The sequence below is a fragment of the Conger conger genome, chromosome 8, assembly GCF_963514075.1.
Source record: "Conger conger chromosome 8, fConCon1.1, whole genome shotgun sequence".
Lineage (NCBI taxonomy): Eukaryota > Metazoa > Chordata > Actinopteri > Anguilliformes > Congridae > Conger > Conger conger.
In genome coordinates this window covers 7,511,626-7,533,062 of record NC_083767.1, presented here as the reverse complement: position 1 = coordinate 7,533,062, position 21,437 = coordinate 7,511,626, and the positions used below count along the sequence as shown (strand labels likewise).

Genomic DNA, 21,437 nt, shown 5'->3' with positions numbered 1-21,437 from the left:
TTCAGCAGAGCAGTTTGATTGCAGCAAGCGTGCTTTCTTAATTATGTCCCTGCGAGGACACCGTTAATGTTTTAAATGTCACAAAATAAATGAGTATCTGCGCTTTGATTAGAAAACCGGCCAATATGTGACACATGAGCGTTTTTATTTTATTTTATTTTTCTGCATTAGAAGCCTTTCAGGCAGATTGTTCCTTGCTGGAGGAGAGGGAGAGAGAGAGCTCCATCAGAGCGTTTATCATCGGATGATACCATATGATTTGTAATTCCCTTACAAAATTTTAATTTTGCATGATTAGCTGTGCATCATTAAACAACTCCTATTGCATGAGCCACGCTGTAAAATTCCGACAATCAAGACTGAGAATATTTTAACTGAGGCTATATACCTACTCAGGGATACCAGAGTATAATGGTGTATTAAGTGTGTGTGTGTGTGTGTGTGTGTGTGCCTGCCTGTGTGTGTCATGCACGCATGTGCACACACACGTGGTGTATGCATGTTCATGTGTAAATCTTTCTTTTTAAAATTATATACAGTTAAATAATATATTTAATAAAAATACTGTAAATATCAGCATAACTGTTTGCTATTGTCTTTAGAGGGTGTAAACTGCCAAAAAAAATATATTTTTATATATACATATATATATATATTATTCATGTAACAATCATCAGTATTATAATTATACTACAGATTAATTTTTGGTCTTGGAAAAGCACATTTGTGCATTGCATTTTATTTGTATTTATTCAGTGAGCGTTTCACCCCTTCCCTTTGCCCTGATGTGTATGAAAGGCAGCCTTAATGCTAACGGCGGTGCGTGGAAAAAGGTGTAACGGGAGCATTAATTGGCCGCTCTTAATCGTTTGCAGGTTTTAAATCATGATGCAGGATTCTGCCACTGAGACAATAAGCAACAGTTCAATGAGTCAAAATGGGATGAGTTGTCTGAGCGGCCAATTAGACGCTGGCACTCGAGACGGAAGATCAAGCGGGGGTGACGGCGGGAGTGAGGTGAGCACAGTGGAGCTTCTGCATCTGCAACAACAGCAGGTGAGTGCGTCCCGGGCGCTCCGCCGGGCAAACGGCGCGCGTTTCTGTGTGTGTGTGCGTGTGTGTGTGTGTGCGAGACCAGTGCGCCGTGCCTGGATGTCAGAGCTGCAGAAAGGCTCTCTTTCGCGGCTGTAGTGCTGATTGTTTGGCTCATTAGCGTGCTTGTTTGTTTAGTGTGGGTGGGGAGGTCCGTGTGGTTTGAGTCTCTGCTGAGACGGGGCAGGAGGGCAGGGGCGGGAGACTGGCTTTTTTTCCTCCTCCGGAGCGCCTGTTTTCGCGCGGTTCTGCCGGTTGTTTGTGTGCGGAGGGGCTCTGGCTGGCCGGGTGGCTGCGAGAGAGTGAGAGAGAGAGGGAGAAGGGGAGAGAGAGAGACGGAGCCTGCTTGTTTTGTGCTGGAGGGATGCAGTACTCCCGCGGCCACTAGAGGGCCTCGTAACTTGATCGTAACCTTCCGCTCCGAAATTACCGGGAGGCAAACCTTTGACCGGGAAAGAATTAAAAGAGACCTAATTGAAGATGGTAATGAATTGTAAATCTGAGGCACAGTGTTCATCTGCTCAGCCTTTTAGAAATGAAAAAAAAACAAAACAGAAAAAGACAAAATAAAAAGTGTTTTTTTTGTTTTATTTTTTATTCTGCATATCACTGCAGATCTGATTGTGGAAATTGTGGATCGTCTCTTGCCCCTTATTAGTATTTTTTATTTGACGAATACGTTTTTGTATTTATTTTTTCTTTTGATACTTTTGTATTGTTAATCAACTTGCCATTTCTGGACACCCGACGTGGAGACAACACAATGGGCTCTTGGATGTGCAAACTGTGCTGATGGGGTGACTTGGATGTTATTTTTGTTTTTGATGGAGTAAGAGCATAGAATGTGAAAAAGGAGGAGAGGAGAGGAGAGGGTGACACTTCTGGAGAATAGAGCTGCACAGTGGTCAGGAGGAGGAGGAGGAGGAGGAGGAAGAGGAGGGATGGCGGTGTGTCTGTGTTTGTGCTGCAGCTGCTGCTGGAGTCACGCTGGAGCCCTGGAGCGGGACTGGGGGAGTGTGGGGGGTGGGGGGGGGCAGTTTTGGGGTGGTGGGGGGTTCCTGTGGCAGAATGGAGTCAGGCCCTCAGCTGGGTTTGGAGAGGGGGAGGTGGGGTGGGAGAGGTGGGGGTTGGACGGCAGGAGTGGGAGGGGGGGGGGGGGGGGGGTACGCGGCTTCATCATTACAACACCATCACTGCACTATCACTGAGCCACTGGTGCTTAACCCCCTATTCATCATCTAACATCTGCCCACTCCACTCAGCCCTCGCTCTCTCTCTCTCTCTCTCTCTCTCTCTCTCTCTCTCTCTCACTCACATACTCTCTCTCTCTCTCACTCACATACTCTCTCTCTCTCTCTCTCTCCCTCTCTCTCTCACTCACATTACTCTCTCTCTCTCTCTCTCTCTCCCTCTCTCTCTCTCACTCACATACTCTCTCTCTCCCTCTCCCTCTCTCTCTCTCTCTCTCTCTCTCTCTCCCTCTCTCACATACTCTCTCTCTCTCCCTCTCTCTCTCCACTCACATACTCTCTCTCTCACATACTCTCTCTCTCACATACTCTCTCTCTCACATACTCTCTCTCTCTCTCTCTCCTCTCTCTCTCTCTCTCTCTCACATACTCTCTCTCACATACTCTCTCTCTCTTTCTCTCTCTCCCTCTCTCTCTCTCACATACTCTCTCTCTCCCTCTCTCTCTCTCGCTCTCTCTCACATACTCTCTCTCTCTCTCCCTCTCTCTCTCTCTCTCTCTCTCACATACTCTCTCTCTCTCTCTCTCTCACTCACATACTCTCTCTCTCTCACATACTCTCTCTCTCTCACTCTCTCACATACTCTCTCTCTCTCTCACATACTCTCTCTCTCTCTCTCACTCAAACACTCTCTCTCTCACACACTCAAATTCAAATTTCAAATTCAAATTGCTTTATTGGCATGACAAAATTTGCATTTGTATTGCCAAAGCATGGCACTCTCTCTCCCTCTCTCTCTCTCACTCACTCTCCCTCACATACTCTCTTCCTCTCTCTCTCACACTCTCCCCTTCCTTCTCTCTGTCCCCTGTCTGTCCCTAGCAGTAGTATTATTAGTATTGTTATTTGTATTGTAGTAGTTGCTCTTTCAGTTTTGGTGTAATTGTTTAAGTGACATTCAGTTTGATTTTATCATTATTATTATTATTATTAGCAGAAGTAGTAGCAGTAGTTCTTACATTTTTTGTGTAATTAGCTGAATTACATTCAGTTATATTGCATAATGATTCTTTTGTATTATTGGCTCTGGAAGCACATTGACGCAGTAAACTCAAACAATACAACTCAGACAATAAAAGTGCGGTGTTTGAAAGGGTGCAGAGAAAGAGAGAGAGAGACAGAGAGAGAGAGGGAGGGAGAGACAGTGAGGGAGAGAGAGAGAGACAGAGAGAGAGAGAGGGAGGGAGAGACAGTGAGGGAGAAAGGGAGGGGGAGAGAGAGAGAGAGGGAGAGACAGAGAGAGACTGTGAGAGAGAGACGGAGAGAGAGAGGGAGAGACAGAGAGAAAGAGGGAGAGAAAGAGAGAGAGAGAGGGAGAGACAGAGAGAGAGAGACAGTGAGTGAGGGGGGAGGGAGAGAGAGACAGAGAGAGGGAGAGACTGAGAGAGAGATGGAGGGAGAGAGAGGGAGATACGGAGAGAGAGAGAGAGACAGTGAGAGAGGGGGAGGGAGAGAGAGACAGAGAGAGAGACAGAGAGAGAGAGGGAGAGACAGAGAGAGATGGAGGGAGAGAGACAGTGAGAGGGGGGAGGGAGAGAGAGACAGAGATGGAGAGAGAGACAGAGAGAGTGAGGGAGAGAGAGAGAGACAGAGGGGAGGGAGACAGAGACAGAGACGGAGAGAGAGACAGAGAGAGAGGGAGAGAGAGACAGAGACGGAGAGAGAGACAGAGAGGAGAGAGAGACAGAGACGGAGAGAGAGACAGAGAGAGTGATGAGGAGAGTGCAGTTTACGGGCCGGTGTTTGTGGGAGCGGGCGGGCCGGGGAAGTGACAGGTGTGTGTGGCCTGCTGTGGTTATTTGTGTGAGGGGCAGACAGGCAGGGAAATGAGAGGTAATGCTAATAGGGCTCAGGAGGCCTTTTTACAGAGGGGCCTACTCACCGTTAACTTCACTTACACCTCCTCTACAGAGCTCCTCATTACAGCAGGCAGAGCACCTTGTTATCATAAAGCGCTCTCTCTCTGCTCTCTCTCTCTCTCTCTCTCTCCTCTCTCTCTCTCTCTGTCTCTCTCCCCCTCTGTCGTTCTCTGTCTCACTCTCCCTCTCTCTGTCTCTCTCACTCTCCCTCTCTCTCCCCCTCCATCCCTTGCTCTCTTTATCCTCCTCCATCTCCGTCACCATCTCCCTCTCTCTCTCTTTCCTTCTCTCTCTCCTCTCTCTCTCTCTCCACTCCCCCTCTTCTCCGTTTGAACACCCACCGATCCAATTCCACCACTTTTTGTCTAAGAAAAAAAAAAGGTCAAGTGCCCTCGCCTCGGGTGTGTGAACGTACGTGTGTGTTGTGTGCGTGTACGTGTGTGTGCGTGTGCGTGTGTGTGCGTGCGTGTGTGTGTGCGTGCGTGAGAGGGGGTGAAACTGTGGTATAGCTTGGCAGGGTTGGTTACATTAGTGGTGATTTACTGTTGCTCGTCCCATTAGAAAATGAAAAGGGAAATGAATGAATACCAAAAATAAATAATAATAATAAATAATACAGGTTTTCCTTTCTGACAATTTAGAGGTTTTGTCTTTACACTAAAACCTTAACTTTTTTGTAACTGGGTATTTTTAACTAAAGGAATTATTATTATTATTATTATGATTATTATTATTATTATTAGTAGTAGTAGTAGTAGTATTAGTATTATTATTATTATTATTATTATTATTATTAGTAACAGTATTATTTATTTATTTATTTGTATTATTAAAGTTGTTATTATTATTATTATTATTATTATTATTATTATTATTATTATTATATATAAAATAGCCGTGTTAACAATATTGTATTATATATTATATGTGCATATTATTATTATAATATTAATAGTGCTGCCGTAAATTTTTCCATATGAAAAATACTGAACATTATTCCAGGTTCACTGCTGAATTTTATTTGTGCATTAAAGAATGCATCGCTAATTGATTAGGCCGGAGAAGTCAAAATGTCACAGCGCGCATGCATTTCTAACACTCATTAAGCGGCTTCATTTCTGTGGATGAGCTCTTCACACACACATCCTGCGCAGCTGCTGAAATAAATATATAACACACACACACACACACACACCTCTCCGCAGCTGGGTGTGAGTCGGGGGGGTATTACTGCTGATCAAAACCTCGCTGCCAACACAGTGGCCTGCGTCGCAATCCGGAGGAAATTACCGCACCCAACATGAATGAGAAGCCAAAAAAATCTGCTTAAAATGTGTATTCATCGAGTCCTGACGCCTGTCTCATAAATGTGCTTATGCATATAGAGCTAATGTATATGCATGATGCTTCACATTGATCTTACAATCTATAGCATACTGTACTTTAATGGACTAGTGGGTTGATTATAGCGCCTTCTAATCTGCGTGGATTTACGTGGCTGATGGACGGCGTGCAGGGAGAACACAGGCCTGTTCTCCGCCGCTCCTTCCTTCCTCTGTTCTTTTTGAACTGGTGAGTGTGAAAGAAGAGGAGAGGAAGGGGGAGGTATTCAGGGGCACGGCGTCATGGCGTCCCGATGTTTGGTGCTGGGGTGTAGCGGAGTTTTGTTTGGGATAGGGGCAGGTTGTACTGCCCCCCCTACACACACATGCACACACACACACACACACACACACAAGCACAGACACACACACACACACACACGCACATACACACACATACACGCACATGCACACACACACACACACACGCACACATACACACACACACACGCACACACACATACACACACACACACACACATACACACACATACACACGCACACACACACACACACCTGAGCATGAAAGCGTTTGGGCGCATGGTGGAAGTGTGGCAGGTGCATGTTGAGCTAATGAGGTCGAATGGCTGTTACGTTACATTCCACCGCTGTTTTCTATTAGCTTTTATTTATCAGTATTTGCATTCAATCTTTTTTACATTTCTTATCGCCCGCCCGGTCTGTGGGGGGGTACAGGGTGCCTTCTCTCACCCCCCACCCCCCCGCCCCCCTCCACCCCACCCCGTTGTAGCCGCGGTGCTCGGTCCGTGAGTATCTGGCGAATATGAAAGTGACTGCAATTAACCTGGCTGTGTTGCTGGAGGAGAATGGGAGAGGAGAAATGTGACAGCGAATGACAGGCGTTTTTCTGGGCTTAGGGGAGGAAACACCGCACAGAGAGGCATTAGGGACCAGCTACCCGCAAATTAAGTGCCTGACACTGTCTGTCCCGCTCTTTCTCATTTCTGCCGCCGAGCGTTGAATTTTTATACCAAGCTGCCGTGTTTTTACACTCACGCTATTCCCATTGGAGTATTTACTTTGTGGGTGTGGCCTGCTCGTGATTGGAGGGGGTTGAGTTTCTCCGGGCGGATCGTCATTAGCGCTTTTTCTGCCCGGTGGCAGTCAGGTACGGATCAAAGTAAAGCAAAATGGCGCCGGGGAGTCAATGAGAGTTCAGTTAGACAAAAAAAATAAATCTTAAATTAGTGTATGCTCATAATTCAAGCCCAGTGACATTAAAAAATGTGCGTGTTTCAACCCAGAGAGACAGGCAGTGAAGGCAGTTTGAGGTCAGTTTGAATCTTATGTCGGTTGTTCCGAAGGAGACGCTCATTTGCGGGGGATGAGGAGGAGAGCCAGGACTCGAGGTAGAGGGGCCCGCGCGTCACAGGAAGTGACAGCGGTGGCACAGGAAGCGCCCGTTCCCCGGGGCGACGACAGAAGCGATGGCGGGGGTTACGGTGGAGGAGCGGGTTAGCCTGGCGGTTCAGGCTCAGCCGGGCCTTCTCCAACCCCTTCCTTTCCGTTGCTGCAGGTGACAAATGGCGGCAGGAAGCCTCCCGTTGGCTCGCCCCACGCACTCCACACGCAACATTTACTCTGTTGTGTCAGGTGTTTACGAGGCGGCGGGGACCGCGATTAACGTCAGTTAGGGAAGACGCATCGTTCAGCCGGCATGCTGGAGCTTTTAAAAACCATTATTACCTCTTCCCCCCCCCCCCCACACACCACAACACGTCACGGCCTTCCGGGAGACGCCGGCAAAATTAAAAGTCGCCGCCCTGTTGTCTTTAGCACCTCCAGCTCATCAAACACAACTCCGCCACACACACGCCAGTTCAAATCGCCCTTGAGCATAATTTACAAAGATAATCACGGTGGTTATACGCTCGGCGGATAGGAAACGGATTTACACCCTTAACACGAGAGCCTCGTTAGTTTCATCTCACAGCACGCCGACCTGTAAATAAAACATCGTACTTCTTAACGGAGCCTTTTCAAAAGACCGGCCGCTGTAGGAGCCGCGCTCTTCGTCACCGCCGACGTGGCGCGAGGATCGTACGTACGTGTTTTTTAAACGGCCGCGTGGAACCAGGCGCCCTCGCGCCGCGGCCCTGTGCTTCGGCGTTTGTTTTCCGTGCCGCCGCGGCTCCTCAAACAGAGGAGATAGCGGAGCGCTGTTTGTTTATCGCGGCGGGCGTTCGGGCGGGCGCGGGGTCCCTGAAGCCCGCCGCACTTGGCTTGACATATAGAGCTGTTGTCTGCGGCCGGATGACAGCGCAGATAAACGGCGTGAATGACAGCGTCGGCGCTGTTCCTTCCGCTCCCCAGGCAAAACAGACGGCATTATTCTATTATCTTCCGCCGCCGTTTCTTCCTCTTCCTTTCTCTCCCTCCCTCCCTCCGCCGCGTGTCCGCCTGCGTTGGGGCGTGTGGCGTGGCGTGCGGAATTTGCCGCGCGCGTCTACGGGTAACTACATTTCACCGTTGGCGTCCCCGGAGATGCGGGGAAATGTCAGCCCGCCGGTTGAGGGGGAAAAGTGAAATCTGCTGGAAACAAACACTTATGACCATTTCACGGCTGATCACCCCCGCGCCCGTGTGTGTGCGTGTGAGTGTGTGTGTGTGTGTGTGAGTGTGTGAGTGTGTGTGTGCGTGTGAGTGTGTGTGTGTGTGTGTGTGTGAGTGTGTGTGAGTGTGAGTGTGAGTGTGTGTGTGAGTGTGAGTGTGAGTGTGTGTGTGAGTGTGTGTGTGTGTGTGTGTGTGTGTGTGAGGGGAGAAACAGGTGCTGCTCAGGGGAGTGTCGTGGTGAAAACAGACCCCGTCGCCAATGGAACCTGACTGCAAAAATACGCCCGGATTAGTTCAACGTTACCATCCCTTTCACCACACAGTCACACATGTAAACGTGTGCACACACACACAGACACACACACACACACACACACTCACACACATGCACACTCTCACATGCACACATACTCACGCATACATGCATACTCACCCCCACACACACACTCTCACACTCACTCTCTCTCACACTCTCTCACTCTCTCACACACACACTCTCACACACACACACACACACACACACTCTCTCTCACACACACACACTCTCACTCTCTCACACACACTCTTTATTCCTGCCGTCTGCAGGTGAGCTCTCCTCTGCGATGAGCCTCCTGGTTGTGGAGCTCTGAGGAAGCTCTGCTCAGAGTCAGCTGTGTTTGCTTTCGGCCGGGCCCACAGAGGTGGGCAGGCTAGAGGAGGGGAGTAAAAACGCGTCTAATTCCTCATTCACGAGTCGCGAAGTTTCTCTCTGCGTTTACCGGGCTGTGCACGGGCCCACTGTGCCTCGAAACCCAGGCCCCTCTCTGTCAGTGAACCCACAGAGTGTAACGTTCTCCTGTTTCCCCATAAACACAGGGCCGCTCTGTTTCCACAACACACCTGCCTCTAATTAAAAGCTGTGGGATTAGCGTCACCCCCGTGTCCTTGTGCTGAACCCCAAGTCTTCACTCTTTTTCACACTTCGCCATTTCTTTCCACAACTTGTTTTCTCAACCAAAGAGGTTTCCGTACGGGGAAGCATTGTAGAGTCAGATCAGCTCACCTGTAGTCAGTGAGATACACTGGTAAATATTCCTTATTTTCACCTTCTCTGCATAGTAGATAACATTGTGTCATTTTATGAATGGGTACTATACTTGAAAATATGTCTTGTTCAATCGACCTACTTTCTTTATTTTGTCTAATGAATAAAAGTGAGGTTTTAGTTTTTGTTCTTTTCTCTACACAAAGCGGTATGTGTTGTATGTTTAGCTGATCGCTGAACTAAGATATTGATTGAATCTCAGATGAGCCACGGTGATGTAAAAGGTGTGGAAAAGCCTTGTGGTTAAATTGGTCGGAGGTTTGCGGCTGAAAGGATGCAGGTAGCTTCTCTCTTATTTGTGTTCTCTGTGAAGCTCTTTCTCACCGTGTGAGACTGCACTTCTCACTGCTGGTCCTGGAGAGCCGCGGGGCGGTACTCAGCACTCAATCGATCCGCTAATGCATTAAGGACGCTTAATTCGCCGTACCTGCTGACTTTATTTTCTTTCGTTTTTTGGGAGGGGGTCTGAACTGGTTGTTGATTTAAGGTGGATGCAACAACCTGCAGATCCAGTGGTTCTCCAGGACCTGGGTTGGGAGCGCTTGTGTAAGGCTTGGTTTGGGTATTTGGCCTATGTGTAAAGAGGAAATGCTCACATTTCTGAAGGCTGCATGGCACGCTCTGTACTGTGTGTGGCGTGTAGCGTCAGGAGCAGTGGGTGATGTGAGCGTATGAAGGCGTTTTGACAGCACATCTTTCAGTCTGGCTCTTACAGTTGTTTCCATGACACCAAGCAGTGATGTCACGGTGAGTGTGAGAAGGCCACACGGTGATGTCACGGAGAGAGTTAAGGTGATTGGGTTAGCACAGTGGTTGAGGTCAGTGCTGGATATGCCCCGCCCACATCTGGGCGGAGTAGAACAGATGAGTGGTGGACAGGTTAGGACACTGATCTTTTAGGACACTTTAGGAACTTTGTGTAACATTCATTCATTCAGTATCCTTACCCGCTTATCCTGAACAGGGTCGCAGGGGGCTGGAGCCTATCCCAGCATGCATTGGGCGAAAGGCAGGAATACACCCTGGACAGGTCGCCAGTCCATCGCAGGGCACACACACCATTCACTCACACACTCATACCTATGGGCAATTTAGACTCTCCAATCAGCCTAACCTGCATGTCTTTGGACTGTGGGAGGAAACCGGAGTACCCGGAGGAAACCCACACAAACACGGGGACAACCCAGGACCTCCTTGCTGTGAGGTGGCAGTGCTACCCACTGCACCATCCGTGCCGCCCAACTTTGTGTAACTTCATGTGAATTTTCTCCTGCTCTTGAGAGAGAGAGAGAGAGAGAGAGAGAGAGAGAGAGAGAGAGAATTGCAGAGTCTTGTATTAAGTCTTAAAATCTTATTTATTTTATTTTTTGCTTCATAACACAAACATATTACCAATGAGGTGAGACAGCTATGACTCTTGTCAACAATAACTTGAAACAAGCTAATATTTTCTTTTTAATGTAAATTAGATCCTTTTAAATGTTATTACATGAATAAAAACAGTTGTTAAGACAGAAATTATTTTCAGTGAGAGAAGGAGAGAGACAGAAAGAGGAGGAGAGAGAAAGGGAGGGGGAGTGAGAGAGCGGGAGAATGAGAAGTAAAGCCGGGCAGAGAGAGGAGGAGCAGAGATTGAGAGCGATAGTTTTGCACAACAGAAGGGCGCAGGATGCCCTGGTCTTTGTCAGGCCGTGTGTGCGATGCCTTTTAAAGCGGCAGGAACGCAAGCACAGATAAGAGTGCAGGGTGGAAATGAAGGAGTGCAGGTCAGGAGAGATCACTTCAAAGAACAGAGAGAGAGAGGCAGGGAGAGGGAGGGAGAGAGGGGGAGAGAGAGGGGGCAGGGGGGGGAGAGTGGTACAGACAGAGTGAGAAAGAGGGGGAGAAAGAAATAGGGGGAGCGGCGGGAAGAGAGAAGGAGAGGTGGAGGAAGATAGAGAGGGAGGAAGAGAGAAAAAGTGGAAAGTGGGAGAGAAAGGGTCTGCAGGGAGCGAGAGAGAGAGAGAGAGAGAGAGAGAGAGAGAGAGAGAGGCCTCAAGGGGAAGGTGGTGTGGGTGGAGGGAGTAAGGGGGTGCACAGGGTAGTAGTGTTGGTGTGGCTGATGGGCCACTCACCTGAGTCCCCAAAACCGTCAGGATTCTCCAGAAACCGCACACAAACATCAACAGTGAGAGCCTGAAACCAAGGAGGGGGACAAAGAGGGGCAGGTGAAGGTAGACAGTCATAGACCGCTACCTGTGGCTCGGAATTTCAACCTGGAAAAAAAGATGTCTGGGCAAAGCTGACGGAGAACAGGAAGTGTGAGAGGAGAGATACATATCTCACACACTCACTCCTGCCCTGGATCAGATACATATCTCACACACTCACTCCTGCCCTGGATCAGATACATATCTCACACACTCACTCCTGCCCTGGATCAGATACATATCTCACACACTCACTCCTGCCCTGGATCAGATACATATCTCACACACTCACTCCTGCCCTGGGTCAGATACATATCTCACACACTCACTCCTGCCCTGGATCAGGTACATATCTCACACACTCACACTCCTGCCCTGGATCAGATACATATCTCACACACTCACTCTCCTGCCCTGGGTCAGATACATATCTCACACACTCACACTCCTGCCCTGGGTCAGATACATATCTCACACACTCACACTCCTGCCCTGGGTCAGATACATATCTCACACACTCACACTCCTGCCCTGGGTCAGATACATATCTCACACACTCACACTCCTGCCCTGGATCAGATACATATCTCACACACTCACACTCCTGCCCTGGGTCAGATACATATCTCACACACTCACTCCTGCCCTGGATCAGATACATATCTCACACACTCACACTCCTGCCCTGGATCAGATACATATCTCACACACTCACACTCCTGCTGCTGGGTCAGATACATATCTCACACACTCACACTCCTGCTGCTGGATCAGATACATATCTCACACACTCACACTCCTGCCCTGGATCAGATACATATCTCACACACTCACTCCTGCCCTGGATCAGATACATATCTCACACACTCACTCCTGCCCTGGATCAGATACATATCTCACACACTCACTCCTGCCCTGGATCAGATACATATCTCACACACTCACTCCTGCCCTGGATCAGATACATATCTCACACACTCACTCCTGCCCTGGATCAGATACATATCTCACACACTCACTCCTGCCCTGGATCAGATACATATCTCACACACTCACTCCTGCCCTGGATCAGATACATATCTCACACACACACTCCTGCCCTGGATCAGATACATATCTCACACACTCACTCCTGCTGCTGGGTCAGATACATATCTCACACACTCACTCCTGCCCTGGATCAGATACATATCTCACACACACACTCCTGCCCTGGATCAGATACATATCTCACACACTCACTCCTGCCCTGGATCAGATACATATCTCACACACACACTCCTGCCCTGGATCAGATACATATCTCACACACACACTCCTGCCCTGGATCAGATACATATCTCACACACTCACTCCTGCCCTGGATCAGATACATATCTCACACACTCACTCCTGCCCTGGATCAGATACATATCTCACACACTCACTCCTGCCCTGGATCAGATACATATCTCACACACTCACTCCTGCCCTGGATCAGATACATATCTCACACACACACTCCTGCCCTGGATCAGGTACATATCTCACACACTCACTCCTGCCCTGGATCAGATACATATCTCACACACTCACTCTCCTGCCCTGGGTCAGATACATATCTCACACACTCACTCCTGCCCTGGATCAGATACATATCTCACACACTCACTCCTGCCCTGGATCAGATACATATCTCACACACTCACACTCCTGCCCTGGATCAGATACATATCTCACACACTCACTCCTGCTGCTGGGTCAGATACATATCTCACACACTCACTCCTGCCCTGGATCAGATACATATCTCACACACTCACTCCTGCCCTGGATCAGATACATATCTCACACACTCACTCCTGCCCTGGATCAGATACATATCTCACACACTCACTCCTGCCCTGGATCAGATACATATCTCACACACACACTCCTGCCCTGGATCAGGTACATATCTCACACACTCACTCCTGCCCTGGATCAGATACATATCTCACACACTCACTCTCCTGCCCTGGGTCAGATACATATCTCACACACTCACTCCTGCCCTGGATCAGATACATATCTCACACACTCACTCTCCTGCCCTGGGTCAGATACATATCTCACACACTCACTCCTGCCCTGGATCAGATACATATCTCACACACTCACACTCCTGCCCTGGATCAGATACATATCTCACACACTCACTCCTGCCCTGGATCAGATACATATCTCACACACTCACTCCTGCTGCTGGGTCAGATACATATCTCACACACTCACTCTCCTGCCCTGGGTCAGATACATATCTCACACACTCACTCCTGCCCTGGATCAGATACATATCTCACACACTCACACTCCTGCCCTGGATCAGATACATATCTCACACACTCACTCTCCTGCCCTGGGTCAGATACATATCTCACACACTCACTCCTGCCCTGGATCAGATACATATCTCACACACTCACACTCCTGCCCTGGATCAGATACATATCTCACACACTCACTCCTGCCCTGGATCAGATACATATCTCACACACTCACACTCCTGCCCTGGATCAGATACATATCTCACACACTCACACTCCTGCTGCTGGGTCAGATACATATCTCACACACTCACTCCTGCCCTGGATCAGATACATATCTCACACACTCACACTCCTGCCCTGGATCAGATACATATCTCACACACTCACTCCTGCCCTGGATCAGATACATATCTCACACACTCACTCCTGCCCTGGATCAGATACATATCTCACACACTCACTCCTGCTGCTGGGTCAGATACATATCTCACACACTCACTCCTGCTGCTGGGTCAGATACATATCTCACACACTCACTCCTGCCCTGGATCAGATACATATCTCACACACTCACTCCTGCTGCTGGGTCAGATACATATCTCACACACTCACTCCTGCCCTGGATCAGATACATATCTCACACACTCACTCCTGCCCTGGATCAGATACATATCTCACACACACACTCCTGCCCTGGATCAGATACATATCTCACACACTCACACTCCTGCCCTGGATCAGATACATATCTCACACACTCACACTCCTGCTGCTGGGTCAGATACATATCTCACACACTCACTCCTGCCCTGGATCAGATACATATCTCACACACTCACACTCCTGCCCTGGATCAGATACATATCTCACACACACACTCCTGCCCTGGATCAGATACATATCTCACACACTCACTCCTGCTGCTGGGTCAGATACATATCTCACACACTCACTCCTGCTGCTGGGTCAGATACATATCTCACACACTCACTCCTGCTGCTGGGTCAGATACATATCTCACACACACACTCCTGCAGATCTCTGGGAATTAAAAAAACCCAAAACCAAAAAAAGAGCTGGAATTTTGTTCTGAATTGTTGTTTGTTTCAAAGTTGTCCGTTAATGTACTGATCTAGAGAAGACCGGAGACTGGCCGGAATGGACCGACATATAGACACGAGTACAAAGACTTATAAATGTCAAATAAGGAGATTGTCAGGGTTTTCATAAGGTATTCTGAAAAACGTTATTGGAAGTAGCCGAGTTATTTCACTCCAAACTAAAAAACATGTTTTTTTCCCAGTCTAGAAAATATATTGCATTGAATCTGAATAAGTTACTGGCTTTGTAAATAAGTGCCAGTGTAAGTTTTGTCTCAGGTGTAAGTTGTTTTGAACTTATCTGCTCCACTACAGACAGACAAACAAAGTGTTTTGGAGCCTTGATGTGTTTTATGTATTTTGGTTTGTGAGCAAAAAAACTCTCGACAAGTAGGTTAGGTATTGGGTACGCTCCACAACACTGGCATCCGTTTAACACTGAGCTTAAAATTCACATGTATGCATACGGTGGCAGACTTAATCTGACAACTAAAAGGCGGATTTGCTGGAAGGAGCTTTAGAGTCTTGTAAATTTAACAAGCGTGCCCATATTTCACGTCCGTGTCTGCTTTAGCTGTGAATGCTATCAACTCAGGAGGCGAAATACTCGCCTAAGGTTGTTTTTTTCCCTTTCCTTGTTACAAATATTGAAATGACTTCAGAAACGGTGAAATGCTTGGCCAGGGTCCTCTGGTGATAGTTCTATTTAGCTCAGAAAATGGAAGGTCTTGGGTTCAGCACTCGTATGCAAACACTTACGAACAAACACACGCGCGCACACAAACGCACACACCCGCATGCACACGCACACAAACAGTACAGAATATATGAATGAGATATCACTGTGTTCCAAGTTCGAAGTTGATTCATGCAGATTTTCGTGTTTTGGGGTATAAATACTGCATGTACGTAATGTATACGCACACACACACACTGTCACGCGTTAATACATTAGAATATCATCCTTCAGTTCAATGTGCTTTACAGTACATTCATTATATACTGAAGAGGTACGAAGACAAAACACCTTAAGGCCTCTTACACGTACAAATGTGAATATTCAGTCATTTATGTTTCTTTCTAAGAATCGTATGACTGATGGAGAAATGCTCAGAGTTTTTAGCCCAGCGAAAGTATGTGCACATCACTGTCGGCATTCGTCCACGTTTGTCGCGCCCTTTGACCCCAGCTGTCTGTTGTGTAGTACCTTTCGGATATCTGAGTATTTTAATAAGTGAGGATTGAATCAGTTCGAAAGGAAGTGGAATTTGAAGGAGCCTCATAACCGTTTCCTTTTTTTCTTTTCTTTCTTTTTTTTTCTTCTTTTTTTTTTTTAGAGGACTGACGTTTAACTGCTGGTCAAAATGGCAGCTGGGGAGTCATCTTTCAAAGCCGGGGAGCTAATGGCGATAGCGTATGTTGCCTGTAATTTGTTGCCATTTGACTCTCCTGACAGGAGTAATTATTTTTATGAGACAGATTGGAAGCCATAAAGGTACTTGTCTGTAACGTTGTAAGCCCCGAGTGCCCTTTTCCACGCCTCTGTCGGCAGGAAGCAGATTCGCCTAATAAAAACAAGGCCCGGGTTTTCACCTCAAACTCAAACGCCGGCGCACATGTGCCGCCTCGCTCCGGAGGCCGTGCCGGCGCGGCGCGGCGTCGTGCGCCTCCGCCGTCTGTCGTCTTAGCGCTCCCGGGCTTAATGGCGACGCCTCGGCTGTAATTTGATAGGAGGCTTAAGCTGTGTTTATTCTAAGCACTGCCGTTTTGACAGCCGCATAAACCACTACTCCGTGCCCAACGCTGAAGATTTATTTTTTTGAACCTTGGTTACGTGTATCTACACACACGTTCGGGGCGCGCGCCCTCCTCTACAAAGAGGAGGTTTAGTTTTTAGCTCGGCGCTACAGGAACGATAGCTGAAACTATGACGATAACCGTGCGAGCATCCACAATTGTGAACGATAACTGTTCCGTAAATAGCCTTTCTGTCATTTTCGAAGTGACGCCCTGTGAATTCGGATGGATTTCCATTGGCTGTCAGTGTTTTGTCATTCATGCAGCTGGAAGAGAGACAGTATGAAAGCGACATTGTTCATAATATTGTCCGTCGCCGTCGTTATGCTGTAGTTGTGGTGTGGACTCGGCCGTCCAGTGGAGTTGAAAGGATGTATTTTTAAAAGGACGTATGTATAGTTCTTGGTGCGGACGGGCCTTAGCGCCTCAGAAGACCCACTCCACGCCGCGCTCTCTCCGCGGCTCCTGTGCGTTCGCCGGGGTCTGCAGGCGCTTACAGTGAGGGATTGTGGGATGTTTGGCGGTTGACTCTGCGTTAGATCTGAGGCCTGGCCTGGCAGGGGTGGTTAGTGCCCCCCCCCCCCTCTTCGGAGGAAGGCGGCTTTGAAGGTGCTCTCCTGGTTCAGGCCAGGCAGATAGATGATGAAAGGAATTTATTTCCTCTTCTTCCCCCTCTCCATGGCTCACTGCTCCCATTCTAACGCTTCCCTTTTTTCCTCTTTTTGCACAGAGCACTGTTTCTTTCTCCGTCGCTGGGATTAATTTGTCCGTACTTTGTTTGCTTATATATTAATGTGAGGAAGAGCCGCAGATCGGTGGCCGTCTCCCGGGGCCCGGTTCCTATGGTTACGCTGCGGAACACCACTAATGCAGGCAGGGCTGGACACTGTACGGTCATCCTCAGTGATTGACAAGCTGGGTGACATTGCACCAGAAGAGTTTTATTTCAGTATAAAAGATGAGCTGGGTGCCTGAGTTTTGGCTTTGTCAGGTATACTTTGTGATGTCAAAGATGTGGGCTTATGTGTTAATTGTATTTATTTGAATGAATGTTATTCATTTTTATTATGCAATTCTTGTTCTTCTTCTCCGTGTGCTATTGCATTGAATGTTTTGATTGATGTAAGATATTTTGCAAGACTTTTAACAAGTCTTACAGTAAGACTGAAATTGTTCATTTGAAGTTGGAATTGAAGCAGAATATTACTTGCAGAGGTGATTCTCATTGTCCGTGTGGCATGACGGGTATTTTACTGCGTGTTTGGTTGGGTAAGAGCAGTACTGTCGTGCCCTGCCCCTGGCAGAAGGCCGCGGCCCTCCCGTTGTGCCCTGCGGTCCCGGGTTACAGAGGAGCGGTAGTGTTCACAGTGGTGGGCGAGCTGTCGATCGATCGGGCGCTGAGATTACAGGGGTATAGGTGGTGGACCCGGTGACAGTCACTCTGGGAATCCACTAATCTCTCCCGTCTAACCAGACTCCGCTCCTCTCCCCGATGAGTCTAATCAGCGAATTAAACCCTCTGTCTGAACTCTGCTCTCCCGAGAAACACTTTCGCCTTCCGCCTTTTCTCATTTTACTCATGTTACGCAAACACATATTTATGTGTTTGTGTGTGTCGAAAATCAGGTTTTTTTTTTTTCATTTTCATTTTGAAATTTAAATTGTGAGTTTAACTCACGGGTTCTCGAACTGCAGTACACTGGACCTTCTGCTAACGTGCTAATTGTCTGCAGCGTTCATAGTATTCATGTATACGGGAAGCTCTGTCGAACACCAGTCGAGTAAATAACCCCAGATTCTCTGATAAAATACAAAAGAATGGGGGTTTTTTTGAAGACGGAATATCACTCGCGTTGGATGAGGGGTTCCTTTGACACTTTTGGAGCCAGCAGGCTTGGGCGGTTACCCAGAGAAGTGCATTTGTGTCATTCGGAGGGGCGAATATCTTCATCGTCTCCCTCAGAAGCGGCGAGCGTCGGGGCCTAGGCAGGGAGCCACCGGCTGGGCCTGTCACGTTTGAAGCCCTGAGATCTTCCTCTTGGAAGCCATGGATACCAGCACTCTGTGCCTGCGTGTGGGCCTGCGTGTGCGCCTGCTCTTCAGCTGTCTCCACAGGCCTGCGCTGTGCACCGGGCCATCACGCTGGCGGACGTATTAACGCGTTAATGCCGCCGTCAGTCCGTCTTTTACAATGTCGCCAGGAGACGAGGGTTTGTTCGAGAATTAAAACGAAGTGACATTACATTTACAGAGTTTTACAGTAAACGCTCAAAGTTGTTTTGGCCAAAAGGCCCGGACTGCTTGTAGGGCTGTCTGATGCAGCTTATTTGCACAGCTGAAGGAAGTCTGATTGAATTGTTATTGTGTGGTGTATATGCATTTACCTTGGGTGCTGGTTTTTAATAAGATGGATGCCGCATTCACGTTAGACTACCGCTGTGATTTTTTTCATGGTCTTTTGTTGTGACACAAGCCCGTTGGAATCCAGTGAACCAGAAAACAGAGCGGAGGAAGATGAAGCAGAATTTAATGTTTTCTTTTAAAATGACAACAATAAATTGCTCCATGATAATTGCCTGACAATGCGATGAACAGTAATTCATACAGAAAAAAATAAATTGTTTATCGCACAAACTACCAAGAACGCTTGTTCAAATTAATCTTCCTATATCATACTCACACTTTCCATATATTATTAAGTACCCTGCCAATCAGCAAGAAAACATAGACGGTGTGTATAATTGTCTGGAATTACCAACCTTGTGAGGACCGTGTGTGATTACACTCGCAAAGCAGTTTATCGGCTTATTTATGTCTTTATATGATCAGTCAGGCCTTCGTACAGAGGCTGTTTGTTTTCCCTGATCTTAATTGATTCTTACATATTGTGAGGCTTCCTCCCCGTGAATAAGAAAAAAAGCCCTTAGCGAAGAAAACGGCATATCCAAGATGTAAAATTTCTTCATTTTTACCTTGAAGTAAAATGTAATCTGTGGAATTTATTAGATTTGTTCCTGTCATGTATTTTTTTGAAAGCTGGGAAATGTACACGGAATTGGCACAGAAGGAGTGGTGCTTGCTGTATTTGTACTTGTCTGAGCTTTGACAAATTACACCAGAACATTCAATAAATTATATTGACGATGTTTCAGAAGCCATCATGGCTTGTTTGTTCATCTTTATCCACATGGTGTTTCAGTTTACCTCATAGTAATAACGCTGATAATATCAAATACTTTCACGGCCTGCGATTAAACATTTGTCTTTTTTTTGCAGTTTCCTGTATTATACCTATTTTTGTTAATGTCGTTTTTTGTCATTTTATGCATATTCTGGAGAAAAAAAATTTTGTTCGATTGAAAATCGGGTTTTCAGGGCAAGATCTATTCAGGAAGCTTTTGCTTTACTGTAAGGTTTAATAGACTAACGGTGGATTTAATCTTTCTCTTCACCATTTCTGACAGTTTTTACATACACTAAAAATGACACTAGCCATTAGCACACTAAACTGCAGAACATTATCTCCCAGCAGTGTATGCAAACACTCCTCAGGCCATACAGAAGTGAAATGCAGTATTATTTTGGACCGGTTTACTTTCATCAACACGCTCCAGTCTTTAGGCCCCAAAATGTTTGTCGTACAGCGTTTACACTTTTCGCGCCCATGTTGCAGCTCGAACATGAAGTCCTTTTCTTTTTGATGTAGAATCAATTCTAAATCCATATATTTTCCAGAAGCGGTGTAATTGTGCTGTCCTTGTCTAAATTGCTTTGGCGTGATGGTGCTTTTGGCACATTTATCAAAGCCATAGCCTTTTATAAAAAGAAAATGCAAAAATCAGCCTCTCACATGGAGCGTCTAAGTGAGCGCCGTAGTGATAAATTTTCTTGTTAGGAGAAATTACATCCACTAACTTGAGCTACTTTAGCATGAAATTGAAAAAGAAGCATTTCTTGGGAATTTACATTCTTGATTCAATGAAAGATGTAGATTAGCCCTTTTGGAGGGGGGAAAAATGCGTAACTAAGGAACTATGACTTTTTTTCACGCAAGACTGTTATTAAAACGTGTCACAGGGCTGGAATAGAAAGGTTTGTTTATGGAAGCTGAGTGCACTCAGGCAAGCAGTCATCTTAAAATAGTGAAGAAAGAAAATGCATTTGCTGCTTGTTCACATGCATCTACTCCTTCCCACACCCCTCCCCCCTTGGTTTTCTTTCTGTCTTTTTTTTTACAGAAAAAAACATCTTTATCAGAAGCTTTGCCTGCTCTCATCTCCCACCTAAGCCATGCACGGGTCTAATCAAAACCACCGAGAGCGAGGGAGAGACAGAGAGACAGATGGAGAGAGAGAGAGAGAGAGAGAGAGAGACTCGCTTCACTAGCCACCGGAGCTGCTCTTTCCCTTAAATAAATTGCGGAGGAAATGTTGATTGATAGATGTTGTGTGTCATAAGAGATGATAACTGTATCTTCCGTGGGCTTTACTAAAAGGTCAGGCGCACGGCGTAATTGGAATATGCGCAGACAACTTAGAGATAAAGCGGCGTGCGGGGAAGGAGTCGCGCCACCTTATGAGCACTGAAATGTAGACGAAGATGCATTGTTCCCGCCGCCGCAGATGTAGTACCTATTAACTTCCCCTGATCTCTTTTCCTTTTTTTTCTCCTTTTTTTGGTGCGTGGAGTCGGTGGAGGAACCAGGGGCGAGCCCCCCCCCCACCCCCCCCAGAACAGGGTGCTGTAGAACTGGGGAATCTAATAGGAACAGCCGCGGTTATAGCCGTGGCCTCGGAACAAAGCAGAGGAGGCAGGAACCCG

The 21,437-nt window shown here is 47.2% G+C and overlaps 1 protein-coding gene across 1 annotated transcript in view; it reads left to right on the top strand.

Annotated features, from left to right (window-relative positions):
- Positions 1-21,437, top strand: part of LOC133134809 (forkhead box protein P2-like) — a 139,266-nt gene that overhangs the window by 45,710 nt on the left and 72,119 nt on the right. The window contains 1 exon segment of the mRNA XM_061251241.1: positions 876-1,056. Coding sequence (XP_061107225.1) covers positions 886-1,056 — 171 coding nt within the window. The 5' untranslated portion in view covers positions 876-885.